We start from the raw sequence: 15,495 nt of genomic DNA, 5'->3' as shown, positions 1-15,495 counted from the left end.
TTGTTCCAAAAAGAAAATTTAAATAAATGTAACAAAAAATGAAGTTAATGTTCATGATGTGGATTTAAGTTGGTAGTAACTAGTAATTGTCTTAAGAAATAAAGAAAGACATTTAATATGAAATAACAATATTTACACTAAATTCTTGGCTTGAAGGAGGATAATTCTTAAAAATAAAATGAGCCAGTTTTGAATATTGCGAGATACGATAATGGTGATGATGATGAAAGATCAACTATTCTTAAAAAGAAGTAGACCTAATTAAATATACTATGTATATGTGTAATGCTTTAAATAACACAAAAGGTCTTAGCTTGGGTTCAAGTAATCCCAGACAAATCTGCATAAAGTTAATAGCACAACTTGGCTTTGAAATATTTTATCTTTAGAACTATTGTCCATTTCTGAAAAGCAGCAGTGGCAACTGAGCACTGACAGGAACAAATCTATACCAAGAATATAATTATTAATATAACAATAAAGGGCCTCGGCTTTTGAATGATCCTAGCTTTTCAAATGATAGAAAAACACAAGTTTTATCAAATTCTAACAAATTGTTTTGATGAAGAAGCTTTGAAAAGATTTAAGACAAACAACCTAGCAGTGAAGCTCGTTCATTTTAGTTCCTAATGTTGCTAAATGAGGCCTGTTTTTATCTATTTATGACTGGTGATGAAAAAGTTTATGCACAATTTCAAAAAAATGTTCTTCTATGGTCAGTTTCTTATATTGTATTAAAGTTGCATGCAAACACCAAAGTTCATAAGGCCAAACTTCAAAAGAAAAAAATGTTTTAACTTGTGTTCTTTGCAAATTATGACTGAATTTACTACGTATATAATTTGGTCTTTTAACATTTATACCATAGAAAGATAGTAAGACTGTGTTGGAATAAGTGGACTGATTTAAGATTATTTATGGGGATTGCTAAGGCCTTGTTTAAATACATGTTTATTTGTTCACTTCACAGCATTCTTAATACACTGTATTTAAAAAAACCCAACATTTTCTATATTTTCATAAAATAATGTGGTGTTACACTGACATGTGAAGATCCTTCAAGTATATCTTACTTCAGTAAGAAATCTCCAGCTTAAAATGTGTTCTTGAAGATGTAGGTGTCTGGTCTATCACAACTGTCTGGGTTTATTGAAGAAAAAAAAAGCAAGTTTTCTTTACTTTACAAAATTTATTCTTCTTAAATGAAGATAAGTAAACAACAATAACAATTGTGAGGTTAAAACTGCTACACAATGCTGTAAAACATCGAGTGTTACAATGTGCAATTTCTACCAAAATAATTCAAAAAGTGTTTTAATTACATATACTGTATCAATTAAATTACATCAAATATAACAGTTTTAAAAATGTTCAGCACATAATAAATGAAAGTCTTGTTAGTTCAGAGAGATGAGTGAAAACCTTATGATATGAATTAGAAAAATTGTCAGCAGACAAATAATAATGATTTCTGTTTTATGAAATGATATATATACAAGTTTATTACCCTTCCAGATTTTTTCCGCCTTTTTGATTGGATATTGATCACCCGAAAGAAATTGATATAACCGAGCCAGACGGGTAATATACACACTAAATTTCCCCGTTTGGTACCCAACGTTGTAAACAACATGCGCGGAGATGATGCGCGTACGGTTCGATTTTACGCGGTGTAAATTCCGATTTAAAAGCACTTTTTAACTGTCAAATGATAAATATTTACCAAAGTAGAGTTATGATACATATAACCATCAGTATCAAAAACAAATATGACCTTGTGAAAGCTTGATATTAATTACAAAAAAGTGCGTTCAATAGACTACTCCTTTTCTCTTGTTTACTTTTGTAAGGTACGGGAAAAATACGTCATGTATTTATGTGACGTCATGTTGTGACGAAGAGGTATCCTAAAGGGAATCTTATTTCGACGTTTCATTTGAAACAGCAATGATTATTTAAAAAAATAGTCTAAAGTCGACAGGGGAAGGGTAATAAAATTATTATTTTGGTTTTGGAGTGATATATGTGGATATATTACCTGCCAAGATAAAATATCACCCTCGCCTAACGGCTCGGGTGATATAAAATCTTAACAGGTAATATATCCACATATATCACTCCAAAACCAAAATAACATATAATATATTAATGTAACACTGATGCATGCCATAAACTGATATACATACTCCTACAATTAGAAATATGATATAAAATATAAGACTAGTTTGGCAATCATAATTTGTTCATGACTTTGTCCAAATTTTAAGAATTTGAAATCATTCGTTCCTCACTTCATATAATTAATATACAGGTTAGTTCTCATACACTAAGTTTAATGATGATATGGCTTCTGACTTTGTATTATTGATCTCATTCAGTTAGTAAAGTAACATGAAACATGATATGTTGCTAAAGTCTCATTTTTTTTTTTTAAGATAAATAACTCGAGTTGAATGTAAGGGACCAGATTACTCGATACATTCATGCTTTTTAAACAATTCTTTCATGCTCTGTACATGTACAGAAGATCTGTAGATTAAATATCCTATAACAAAAGTGAAATTGCTTTTATTTTATGCTAAAAGATTCATTCCTTACATAATAGTGATCAAACAAGCATCAAGTACATGCGAAATATTTATGTCATCAAAAGTAACTAGATATATCACACTCTATTTACTATTATAGTATTACACTTTCTATCTTGCACAGAAATTCCTTCGAATTTTAAAAATAACATGACATAAAGCATATCATGTATACATTGAATGAATTTTTGCCACACATGTTACAAATGAAAATGTTAAATGTAACTTTATATTATGCATTCTTTAAATTAAGTTCACAACTTTCTGATATTTTGTAACAACATACCTGGAAAGGATAGAAACCTTGCACATATCTACAAAGCATGCATTTAGATGAGGCCAGTTCTGATTGACACAGTACAGTATTTAAGTATACAACTGGTTGATAACATATTGGTTGCTACAGGTTGTCAGGCTTTGAGTAGTAGCTAATATAATTTATGTGCTATGGTAAAGGCCTGACTTACTAGCCATTGTACCTATCACTTCCTTATATGCTGCTTATGTGTAAACCAGAGTTTGTAACTTGTTAGAAATGTCATCATTTCAATCAACACAAACACTAGACAATATCACATTTGTACAAATATCATAACAAATACAAAAATCTCAAAAATATTTGGGTCTTTTAACAACAATTAAAACCCTGGCTAAAGGTCATGCTTCCGTTTTGTTCCTTTATTTGTGTTTGCTTCCACTGGACTTTCATTTGATTCTGACATTGTATCTTTGTTATATTCTGCCTCACTTGAAACATATGTAACATTTGATTCCATATCTACCCCACCAACAGATTTCTCTATTTGCACATATACAACATTCTCTTGATTGTTAGTATTTAACGTCTCTTTTTCTATCTCATCGTCTCCATCAATTTCTAAATCCTGAATTACAGCTTTACCAAATTCTGGCAGGACAGGGGTTTTTGGTGGTTGTTCCCAGAATTCAGCTGGTTTTACAGTGATACCATATGGGTTATCATCTCCAGGTAGGAGGTCATCCCCTGATTTGTGAAGCAGATTCCTGGAGTTTCCAGGCATCTTTACAGCCTTAAGGTCCTCCATTGAGTCACTGTCACGGAATGGGTTAAAGTTTGGAACTATCAAAAATGCGAATGATAACAGAAGAACCTGGAAATAAGAAGAAAACAGAATGTAAGAGGTTTGAAAATCATAATATTTCATCAAAAATAACATACATTAATATAACAAAGACTTTGCATATGGTACAATGCAAGAACATAAATAGAATGAATTAAATGATCTAATAAGAAATAAAAGCTTTTGTTTAGTTTCATTTCAATCAATACACCATTTCCAAAAGATTCTACGTCATTAAATGCAACAGATTTTGCTAATGGACATATTAACGTAAACCATTATTGATCGAGAGTTACAACACATGTCACCCATAAAGTTTAACCAATCATACGATTTACATTACATGTATATCTATATTTGATCTTTAAAAAGATGTATTCAAGACTTTAGGAAATCGAGAAAATATCTTCTTTTCTTTTTAATTTAATGCATATTTATGAAAATTTACTTCTCATACTGACTGATAATAAAGTGGTATAAATCAAAAAATCATTTAATAGCAAAAATTCACAGTTAATTCACAATGGGTAATGTAGTGTACTATATGCCACAGTTTTTGTTTCTGTATCATTTTAAATACAGCAGTGATATCACAGGTTACATAGTAACAATAAAATCGTACCATAACACATGTAGATGCCTGAGCTGTTCTTGTTGATTTCAGACTCAATATTGTCTGTAGTTTCTTTAACTGGTTTAACAATGTTCTGAAATAATCATATAAAACAAATGATTCCGATATCTATAACTTCTCTTATACTCTATTTACATATTGTCATCATATGTTTTGGAAATTCAGCAGATTTTCTCACATATCTTGTTATATAAACAACAAATACGGACCGGACATGTTTAAAACTTGCAGCTTTACAAATAAATATTATGCTTAAAATAAATATTTAAAAAAAGAGTCACTTTTCTACATATTTAATATGTAGATAATTAAAAATAAGTTACAGTATTATATACATGTGTTGCTCTTGATTTTTCAATCATAAATCAAATATTAATAATATGTTTCAAAGCTAAGTTCAGTACAATTTATGTCTTGAAAAATAAATGAATTTAAGAACCTAAAATCCAACCAATCAAGCAAGAGGTAGCAGAAGGATGTAATAATAATAAATACTTTTATTGTGTCCAAATTTCTTTCATATTTATTTATAACAGCAATCCTATCTAGACATATTTTTTTAATCTCACATTTATAGTATATAGCAATATCAACATTTAACTTACACATTTTGTTTTTCAAGTTGATCAACTTTCTTATGTAATGTGTGATTTTCCTGAGTACATTTCTTCACTCTTTTCTCTAATCCATCAACATAGTCCATCTTACGTTTTCGACTTTCCTTCGCTGATACCTGTTAAATAGTAAATTAATTCTCCATTTTTTAAACTGTTCAAAGTTATAAAGGGTCACTCATATTACTTAATACAATAATATGTCGAAATGGAAAGAATTATTAAGATAAAAACGAAATTTCATAAAAAACACATTTTCAATACTTAAATATACTTTACAGCAACCTGTGCATCTTTTTTTTTTAAATACATCAAATAATCACAATTTAAGTAGATACAAGATCGTAATATTTTCATATTTTCTAACAGCTTAATGTTAATTAGATTCAATAGACTATCACTTAACATGAAATAATCAGTTTTAGTGAAATATGGCATTTATGACTTTTTCCGTTAAAAAAGTTTTTCATGGATAATATTTATAAATAGATTTACAGAATATTATCTTAATTTCAAATTAAATTCCAATCCAATAGGTTGTTACTTTCAAGATTGATGAACTGTTTTTGCTGGGCTAAGTGCTAGTTTTGACAATATTTCAATCAAACAAATGCCAACTATTTCACAGAAAAGGTCAGACCTTGTAAAATACAGTGCCATTTTATCAATTAAACCACCTTACACTATATTACCATGCATCACAGTCACTTAATTTACCTTATTTCTAATCTTTCTTCTAACTGCTTTAAGAGCTCTTTCTTCCTCTTTGGTAAGTGGCATATCTGTGGGTATATTTACACCCTCTTTTGACAGAAGGTCTTTCTCCTCCTCTGTAAGTCTGAGCTCTGGAAAGTTTCCAAGTTTTGTCCCTGTAGATACATCCTTCATTGTAAAAGGTAATGACTCTGTGGTTGCTGACACTTTAATGATTTTGATTGTCTTTGTTTCACTTCCATCATAATTAACTGCAGTGTTTGTGGTGGTGTCAAAGGTCATAAGATCAGTGTGAGAGCCTAAAATGAGAAGAACAAAAGAAATAATTAAAATTATCAACACATAAGCCATTAATGATAATGGAAAACTAGATATTACCAAACCATGTGGTAAAAAAAAAACTTGTCAAAACTTCCTGTTCATGGTGAATAAGAAAATTCCAACAATTTCATCCAAAAGACAGTAAAGTGGCACTTTCACTATAGAAAGTTTCTATACAATTCTCCAGGTAAACTGGGTTTAATGACATTATCAATTTATGTAATGATTACATGTATGTAAAAGATATTTGAAAAATATTAATAAATAAAATACAATTTTACCAATTATTTATAATTGCAAAGCAAGCTAGCATAGGAGTGACATTGAAAAACATGATTTCGATGCTTGAACAATTCATATCTATTTGTCCAAATAATGTTCAACACTTGTTTATGGAACTATATCTTAAATGCTGGTATAATGCTTTTTGATATTTTGGCTACATTACTACCCCCAAGCACAGCAAATGATAGCTTGTTTAATGCCTCTTTTTACACATACATGTACAAGTCAAAGTGTAATTTCATTCTTTACACCAGTCCTCAACAAACTTAATTTTTCTATACACTATTACATGTATATGCAGTGACATGGTGTTTGTAAACAACAGCCAATTTCGTAAAATTCCCTCATCTGTAAAATGTATCGAGAAAAAAGCTTCATATAAATTTTCAACTTTTAAATTATAACTTTCATCTTTTGATGTCTTTTAAACAAGTTTTTCTGCAGCTGTACTTAGAAATAATCAAATAATCAGTTAAACAATTGAATATACCTAAGTCTATTGAAACATCCTCATCCATTGATGCCACCTCCATATTTATCTGAGATCAATGCACTAGTATCAATAGTGTCCAATTCAGAAAAGTCAAAAAATGTTCAAGGTCCATATTATCGATTTCTGTTTGCCCTGGACTACAGGACAACTGATCTGCAACTGACACTGGGCTTAGTTCATCATTTGGTACCATTTGATGAGGACTGTACTGAAAGTCACTATGGGGTGAACCCGACAAGCTTGTTACATCATTACTAAACTGAGACATATCATTTTTTCTGAATTACGAGGAGAATTTCCTCCGAGTCTACTGAACTCCACTGTCACTTCCTGCAGGTGACTTTGCTGGGCTGCATGACATAGTCATGATCTGTGAATGCTGATGGGGTCTGTGGGGCTGTTGATTTTTCTATATCTGCGAGGAGGCAATCACCAAACAAAGTGCCAAAGTCTTCTGACATCAAGCCAAGGTTAGACTGTAAAACATTAAAAAGTTCAATACCAATAAATCTTCATAAAAAAATTAATATCATAAAGTGTTCTGTGAAATGTTGCATGAATCTCTTACATTCTTGTTATATTTCATATAAGTTATATTTCGTATTTATAACTAAGTTTGGTGAACTAATTAAAGGAAGCCTGAAACAAGCTAATAAGAACAATCTTGAAATGTTATTTTTTACATATTATTTCAATTATGCAAAGCATGAAATCTTAAGAGTAACTACATAAAATCAATTACTGTTAAATCCCAGTCTTCATCTATATCCTGTACAGAATAGTTACTATCATTCAACCAGGTAATTATGTTAAGCGAGTCCATGATGACTCTTTTCAACTGATTTTATTAAACACAATTCTAAAATCTAGATTATTTATGCTCCATGTAGGAAGTTCCTAGCTAAAAACAAGTTCCCTAGTTTCAGAAATGGTCAATAAATATGTATAATATAACAACCAATCATAAGAGCCAGCTTTTGGTCCCTTAATTTTTAAATGGATCAATATGAGCAAACAGATGTGAGAACATATTAGTGAATACATGAATCATGACACAAAAGGTAAACCATCTATTATCCTGTCCTACTTCCTGGCAAATGTACGACAAAATTCCAGACAAACTTACAAAGTCTAAATTCTGTATCTTCAGGTAACTCCTCCTTCAATATTCCTTCAGACTTGTCAAAAAAGGCATAATCCAAGATTGGCTGATTAACCTGCCATTTTTCTATTACTGTAAAATCTATGTCAAGGCTTTGAACAAAAAGCTGATATTTGGCAATGCTGCATAGAATATCCACGTCCTTAGAAAACAGAGTGTAAACTTATCAATAATTTTAAATATGAAAACGAAAATTTTTCTCAATGTAGCATGTGACTCATTATAAACAAAAACGAAAACCAGGAAGTTAACCTTGTAATACAAAAATAATTAAATTTTCGGTAATTTGGGGTTTTAATTTATAAATTGTTTTAGTCAAATCTGATAAGAAATAAAAATTTTTACCTTCTAGCACAAAAAAATTTCTATCAGAAGTTAAATATTTTCCTATAAATTAAAAATTATTTTTCATGTACAAGTTGTGACAAAAAAACCGGAAATTGACGTGTTTTCAGGAAGTTTGGTAAGTTTGTTTTCTAAAAAATAATAGAAAAAATTGGTGGGGGGGAAAATCCCGGGATCGCCTATAGAAAAAGCCCGGGATCCGGGATCGTAAATTAAACATATAGTAAAATCCCGGGAAATTGACCACCGTATCGATAAAGTATCGATTATTTCATGCATTTTGTCAAAGATATGCTTCTGATATGCTTGTTGACAAATTTTAATGATGTTTTTTTTTTTTTTTTATCGTTGATGGCTATGATATATATTTGTATTTGAATGATTTCCGTTGAGACTCGCTGTACTGTTTATTCTTTTACATGTGTCTTGGTTGGTTATTTTTCATAATGTTTGATAATGGAAAGTTTAATTAATAACAGCCGTACTGAAAATATACAATTTGTGAAAATAAAAGTTTAGTTTATTAAATTATAATTGTTTGTTTAATTATTATATTATTATTATTATTATTATTATTATTAATTAATTATTTTGAAACGTTTTTTTAGAGCTTTTTGAATAAGTTTGATTTTGTAGTAGTTAGAAAAAAATCTTTTAGCGTATTTGTTCACAATGAAAAAGCGTTAAAGTGACCTGCAGAATGTCACACCAAGCCATATCAATTATTTAATAATTGTAAGTACATGTACTGGCAGTGGAAGTGATTGTATATTGGTTCGAGATTATTGACACAAATGAAAACGTGCACTTTTATAATAAATAGTTTGAGAGATGAGAGACACCTGTCTGGTGAACCAAAGCGTGATTGTACCGTAAAGTGAATAAGCCGGTTTTTTTTTTTTATTAAAATACATTTGTTTGATTTGTCACGGAACAAGATGACCTTTTAATAAATCACTGGATTTTGATTTCCCCTATAAATTAATTATATAATTTCCACTTGTCAAACAGAACAGACTTGTAAAATGTTCAAATCATTTTACTCCTATCAATATATGAGTATATTGTATCTTTAAAATATTAAAACAAACGTTTCAATAGGACAGATTAATCATTTCCCTATGGATTCATTACGATACGTGTACAATATTTAAACAGAATATCTTTGATCTAACAATAATCACATTTCAGTAAAAGCCGGGATAGTATTAGAATATAGAGATCCCGGGAATTAACGCACTGTCATGTCATATTCAGAAAAGCCGGGATAGTATTAGATATATAGAGATCCGGGAATGAACCGTCTGCCATATGCATTCAAGAAAAAGCCGGGGGATCGTTATTAGATAATAGGGTCCGGATTTGTCCACTGCCATGTCACATTCAGAAAACCGGGATCGTATTACACAAAGAGAGATACCGGGAATTGACCGTCCTGCCATATACATTTTGAAGAAAGCCGGGATTGTATTAGAAAAATAGAGATCCAAGCAGGATACATTACGAAAAGCCGGGATCGTACTATACAAGCTGTGTCTATATCATCAATCGTCGTCGTCGTCATCATTATAATATGTTATTACTTTGAGCAATGCAATAAATTTGTACATACTTTGGTTAACAAAATAAATACTTAAGGGTTACGAAAATATTTTTATAACATGGACATATAAGATCAAAATGAAAATTCGACTTCTAAGTCTCTCAAAGAACAAATTCAATTTTGGCAGGTATTTGTATTCTATTTCTAGCATATCTGCCAGTTTGTAATTGATTCGGTTTGTGTGCAGAAGTTTTAATCTAGTTACAATCGTCCTCTAATTTAGGCATATATCTAAATATGCTTTGTTACAAAAAAAAATCAATATACAGACATATAAAATTAAAAAAAAATTTTGGCAACGTGAAAGCCTTCTGGTATAGTATATATCATTAAAAAAAAAACGTGTGTTCGAGACATTTTTTAATATGCAGATAAATCAGCTTTTATTAGTATTTACACGTCTTTTACTTAAAATAAAAGCATAGCAAGTCGGACTTGTATTTAAATAATTATTTATAAATACTCAAGCAAACGGTCGCAAAAAAACGTTGATTTTCCTACTTAGATATATAAAATCCCGGGACATCGTATTTAAGAAAATCCGGGAAATCAATCCGCGAGAAATTTACCATTACCATCTTGCTTTCATAAAAGCCGGGATCTATTAAACAGTACAGAGAATTGACCACCTGTCATACATCTCAAAAGTTTTTTTTGTTATCAATTATGTTGAGTATATCTTATGATCTTTTCTAAAAATAATATTTAAATACATGAACATAAAATTTAACCAATTATTGTATTAACAAAAACTTTGATTTTTCTCAATTAGGCATATAATTACAAGTATTGTGGTTTCCGCATTTTATGATTGTTAATAAATAGCTCTAAATATATTTAAATCTTAAGTTAAATTAATTTACCATTCATTACATACAATAAAAAATAAAAAGTTATCGTTTAATCGCCTTTCATTACGACGATAATCAACACAAATATAGTTTATTCGTCTAATACGATCCCGGATCCCGGGCGTCCCGGATCCCGGGATTTTCCCCCCCACCAGAAAAATTGGAAATTTTGGATTTGGATAATATTTCTACGACTGTCTGCATATAGATCCATGTCGTCTACTTTTCAAACATTTTCAAAATGTCCAGTTCGATTTTGATTTAATTGTTTGTTTATGCAATGTAAATATTCAGTCGTGATAAAACCAACAAAGATTTTGAAACGTTATTTCCGATCATTCCGACTACTTCAATTTCTTATGCGGTGATGTTCATCCCAACCAGGACCTGAATCAACAACATCCGCGTCTGCGACCATAATTCATATATGACACAAAACCACAATTATTTTACACTCCCTCATGACAAGGGATACAGGGGTTACACAAGGTTACAGTGGGAGACAGTTAATTTTTACACTTAATTTTCCTTAAGTTACAAATTTCTGGTAATATCTACCATAATTACAAACTCATAAAATTTTCATGACACTTTTGCTAATAATTTAACAATTGTTATTTACCACTGATTACAATGTCCAGAGTTTTCTAAGCAAAAAAGACATCATTCTTACTGAGCTATCCAATATTGATATTTTACCTTTTACTGAAACATGGTTAAACCTCAACTATATATACATTTCGAAAACTATTCATCACCACACAAAAAAGACAGACAGAATCTTCTTCTTCCAATATGGTACAGACACCTTCCGGCGTATACTCGTCCTAGCGCAGCGCGGTGTGAGAAGTGTCTATGTATGTACAAAAGTGATTTAAAGGGTACTATGTATAGTGCTGGTAAAAAGGGTAAAAAGGTAAAAACACCTGACAGTCTATCGGAGAGTGAGTGGTAGTACTTCCCTCTTGAACTGTCTGGGGAAGACTGTTCCAGAGGCGGATTGTGTCTGGGAAGAAGGATCGCTGGTAGCACTGGGTTCTTGCAAATGGTACCAGGTAGTGAAGTCCATGTCCTCGAGCAAAGTTGATTGGGGTGAGGTTGGATGTAGGGACTTCAACTAGGCCGTTTACTATGCGGTTCATCATGGTCACCTTGGCATGGGCCCTGTGTTCTCGGAGGGTAGGCCACTGTAAGTGTTGCAGCATCGGCGTCACACTGCTGGTTCTTCTGTAGTCTGAGAAGATCATTCTTGTCGATCGGCGCTGCACCATCTCCAGTTTCCAGATATTTGCCTCAGTGAATGGGTCCCAGATGATAGCTCTAACCAGAGGTCTCACGAGGGTCATATAGCAGAGCTCTTTGGTCCTTCTTGGCCATTGATGGATGTTTCTCTGTAGAAAGGATGTGGCATTGTTGGCTTCCTTTGTAATGAGGTCAATGTGATGATTCCAGTTTAGTGACTTTTAGAAGTTGATGCCTAGATATTTTGCTGTATCTACTGCTTCTAAGATGTGTCCATTGATGTTATATGGTTGTCTGATTGGTTTTCTCTTGTTTGTTATGTGGAGTATCTAGCATTTTTTTGGGCGGAATTCCATCAACCAATCCCGTTCCCATCTTTGTCGTCCATATAGGTTTTAGCATCTTGGTCTGAGTGTATATCACTGATAATTATGGCGGAATTCTTTTTTACGTTAAAGAGAGTATAAATGTAATAAGAAGATTCTATCTAGAAATATCCAACACATAATGTATTTGGATTGAAAATAAACTTCAGCACAAAATATTCTCTTTGGTACATTTTATCGTCCACCGAACTCCATTCTAAATATTCTCACAAATATAGAAAACTCAATTGGATTGGCTAAAGATACTAATATAGATATTATTGTTACAGGTGAATTTAACCTTGATACACAGAAACTCTCATCTAAACAGAAGATTGATAACATTTGCATGGAGAATGGCCTTTCTCAGCTAATAACTGAACCAACTCACTTTACCGAACCATCAAGTTCTAATCTAGATCTAGGTCTCCTTTTCTCCCCTGAATCTGTTGCTTTTTTGTGGAGTTGGCGAGCACTTCCTAGATCAAAACATACGATACCACTGTCCTATTTTCTGTTGCTTTAAGTTTACTTAAAATAAGTTTAATACTTTTAAAAAGATAATATGGCAATCCGATAAGGGTAATTATAATAATCTTTGACAAAAAATATCAACCTCCGATTAGAACACTTCAAACATAACTATATTAATCAATATGCACTTAATTAATATTACATCCAAACTATATAAACTTAATCAAGAAAAAAATTCTAACAAAACAGTAACAATCAGACAAACACATCCTCTCTGGATGCACAATGAAATAAGAAAATACATCAGAAAGCGCAATAGAGCATACGATAAGGCTTAAAAGTCAAATAATACATATCATTGGGTTATTTATAAGCAGTTAAGAAACAAAACAACACAACTTATTAGAAATGCACGCACCAGTCACACAAGCAAACTTGCTGAAAGGTTAAAATCAAACAACCTGACATCATCAGATTATAGGAAAATATTGAAACAATTTATGAAACCAAATACACAAAATGGCAACATACCAACTATCACTGACAACGACAAAACATACACAATAAGCATAGACAAAGCCAATGCCTTTAATATTTTTTTTCAATCACAAACTGAACTTGCTGATAACAACAAACAACTTCCAGATATAATGCAAGCTGTTCATAATCACTAGAAGTCTCATCAATACTAAAATCACTTTGCGTAGGAAAAGCGGTAGGTCCAGACCGTATAAAGAATAAAATCCTAAAATAATTCTCACAAGAACTTGCTGAACCACTTTGTTGCCTATTTATTTATTTTTTTACAGTCTGGTAAAATTCCTTCACAGTGGAAATGTATGTGCTGTGTATAAAAAAGGATTTGTTGCCAAATATTCTACTGTAAATCAACTCACTTCAATTTATCATACTTTCTGCCAAGCTCTTGGTGAAGGCAAATAAGTTAAAGCGGTATTTTGTGATATTTCAAAAGCTTTTGATCGGGTCTTGCACAAAGGTCTAATACCTAAATTGTCTTTGACAGGTATTACAGATAAACTTCTTGAATGTTTCAAAGACTATTTATCTGATCGACAACAACGAGTTGTACTTTCTGGATCTACTTCAGACTTACTTAAAATCAACGCTGGTATTCCTCAAGACTCAATATTGGGACCTCTTCTGTTTATTGTCTATATCAATGACATTGTCTTGGACATACAATCAATCATTAGACTGTTTGCCGATGCCAATTCTCTCTTTCTTATCATAGAAAACCGCTGCTGTAATCATGAACTCAGACCTTAACAAAATAAGTAATTCGGCAGATACTTGACTTGTCAATTTCAATCCGAGCAAAACAGAAGTTCCAATTTTGATTTGTCTAGGATGGCCATATCGTCAGCAAAGAAACAATAAAATCAAGATAATATCATCAAATGACGGTCCTGATTCTTGACCGGTTTGCAAATATAACTCTAATAAATCTTCTACAAAGTGAGAAATTGGCGAAATTACATCTCCTTGTCGTAATCCAATAGCATAACAAAAATAATCAGAATAATTTTGAACAAGATTTGACACAAGATAAAACTTTTTGATACATGGCTCTTATAATCCGCAGCAATTAATTTACATTTTATTCGTAATTTATACATTTTCAACCATAAAGCCTTTCTGTTTATATTGTCAAAACATTTCATCATATCGACAAAACAAAATATAAACGTTTATTTTCATTAACAAATTTCTAAATAAATGCCATAAGCACAAAAATTGCATATAAAGTAGAACGCTCTTTACGAAAACCAAACTGTACATCTGATATGATATTGTTACTTTCACAAAAGGATTCAATTTTAACAAGTAAGCGGTAAATATTTTGACAAACAACTAACTTTACTTATTGACGTCATAAGTACGCCCCTTCTTATGAATAATTCCATGTGACCATTGTTCTGGAAAAAAAGACTTAGCATTAAATACGTCTTATATATGGGCACCTAAAATATCGATGCTTTCTATAAAGTATTCATTCATTCATTCATTAGGATTGTAAAAATAAGACGGATTTAAAGTATTCAAAAGAGAAACTTTTAATGACTCTGGACTCTATAATTCTTAACGCAGTTTCAACGAAATCATTCTTGACAAGACAAATTACAAGTGCAGATTTAATGACGTTTTAACAATTATTGTTGTCACAAAAACCAAGACTCTTTATACCTTTTGTCTGCGTTCATGCGCACTGATTTCATAACTAATACATGTACTAGAATCCATTGATAGTTAATGCACTAAATACATAATTCGCCTAACTATATGGTTGCCTTGGTTGGCATGCATTAATGTAATATCTTCGGCAAACCAAACTACACACTTGTTTATTCCATGCACAATTTATCAAAATTGATAGATTTGAGATGTTCATTAAAATAACAAACAAAACTTTCCATTAATCAAAACTTTAATGACAAATTGGTATGAAACTTGATATGATTTATTGCCAGCGACTTAAGAACTAGTTTTTGTTCAAATTGATGCCTACAAACCTCTAAAAGTTTATTAGTTCAAGGATTTAGCATTGAAATAAATTATCTCAAATAGCAATGAAATGGTTACGCACACTAAAGACTTAATTTTTGGTTTGATGTCGCAATTTTGTAAAATTTCTGCATTGAATGCTAAAACTCATTTACGTTTAAGTATCCTTCGATATAAAAAT

The 15,495-nt window shown here is 31.3% G+C and overlaps 1 protein-coding gene across 1 annotated transcript; it reads right to left on the bottom strand.

Moving 5' to 3' along the window:
• Positions 1 to 2,143: 2,143 nt before the first annotated feature.
• Positions 2,144 to 6,884, bottom strand: LOC132739282 (cyclic AMP-responsive element-binding protein 3-like protein 3-B). The gene is made up of 5 exons (XM_060726961.1): positions 6,747 to 6,884; positions 5,654 to 5,949; positions 4,928 to 5,055; positions 4,311 to 4,395; positions 2,144 to 3,718 (listed from the first exon to the last, which is right to left on the bottom strand). Exons 1-5 carry the CDS (start codon positions 6,787 to 6,789, stop codon positions 3,239 to 3,241), a joined length of 1,032 nt encoding a protein of 343 aa, XP_060582944.1. The 5' UTR covers positions 6,790 to 6,884; the 3' UTR covers positions 2,144 to 3,238.
• Between the last annotated feature and the right edge of the window lie 8,611 nt (positions 6,885 to 15,495).

This window comes from Ruditapes philippinarum, unplaced genomic scaffold (genome assembly GCF_026571515.1).
Source record: "Ruditapes philippinarum isolate M1 unplaced genomic scaffold, ASM2657151v2 ctg3608_1_1_1_1, whole genome shotgun sequence".
In the NCBI taxonomy this organism is placed as follows: domain Eukaryota; kingdom Metazoa; phylum Mollusca; class Bivalvia; order Venerida; family Veneridae; genus Ruditapes; species Ruditapes philippinarum.
This window is presented reverse-complemented; position numbering and strand designations above follow the sequence as displayed.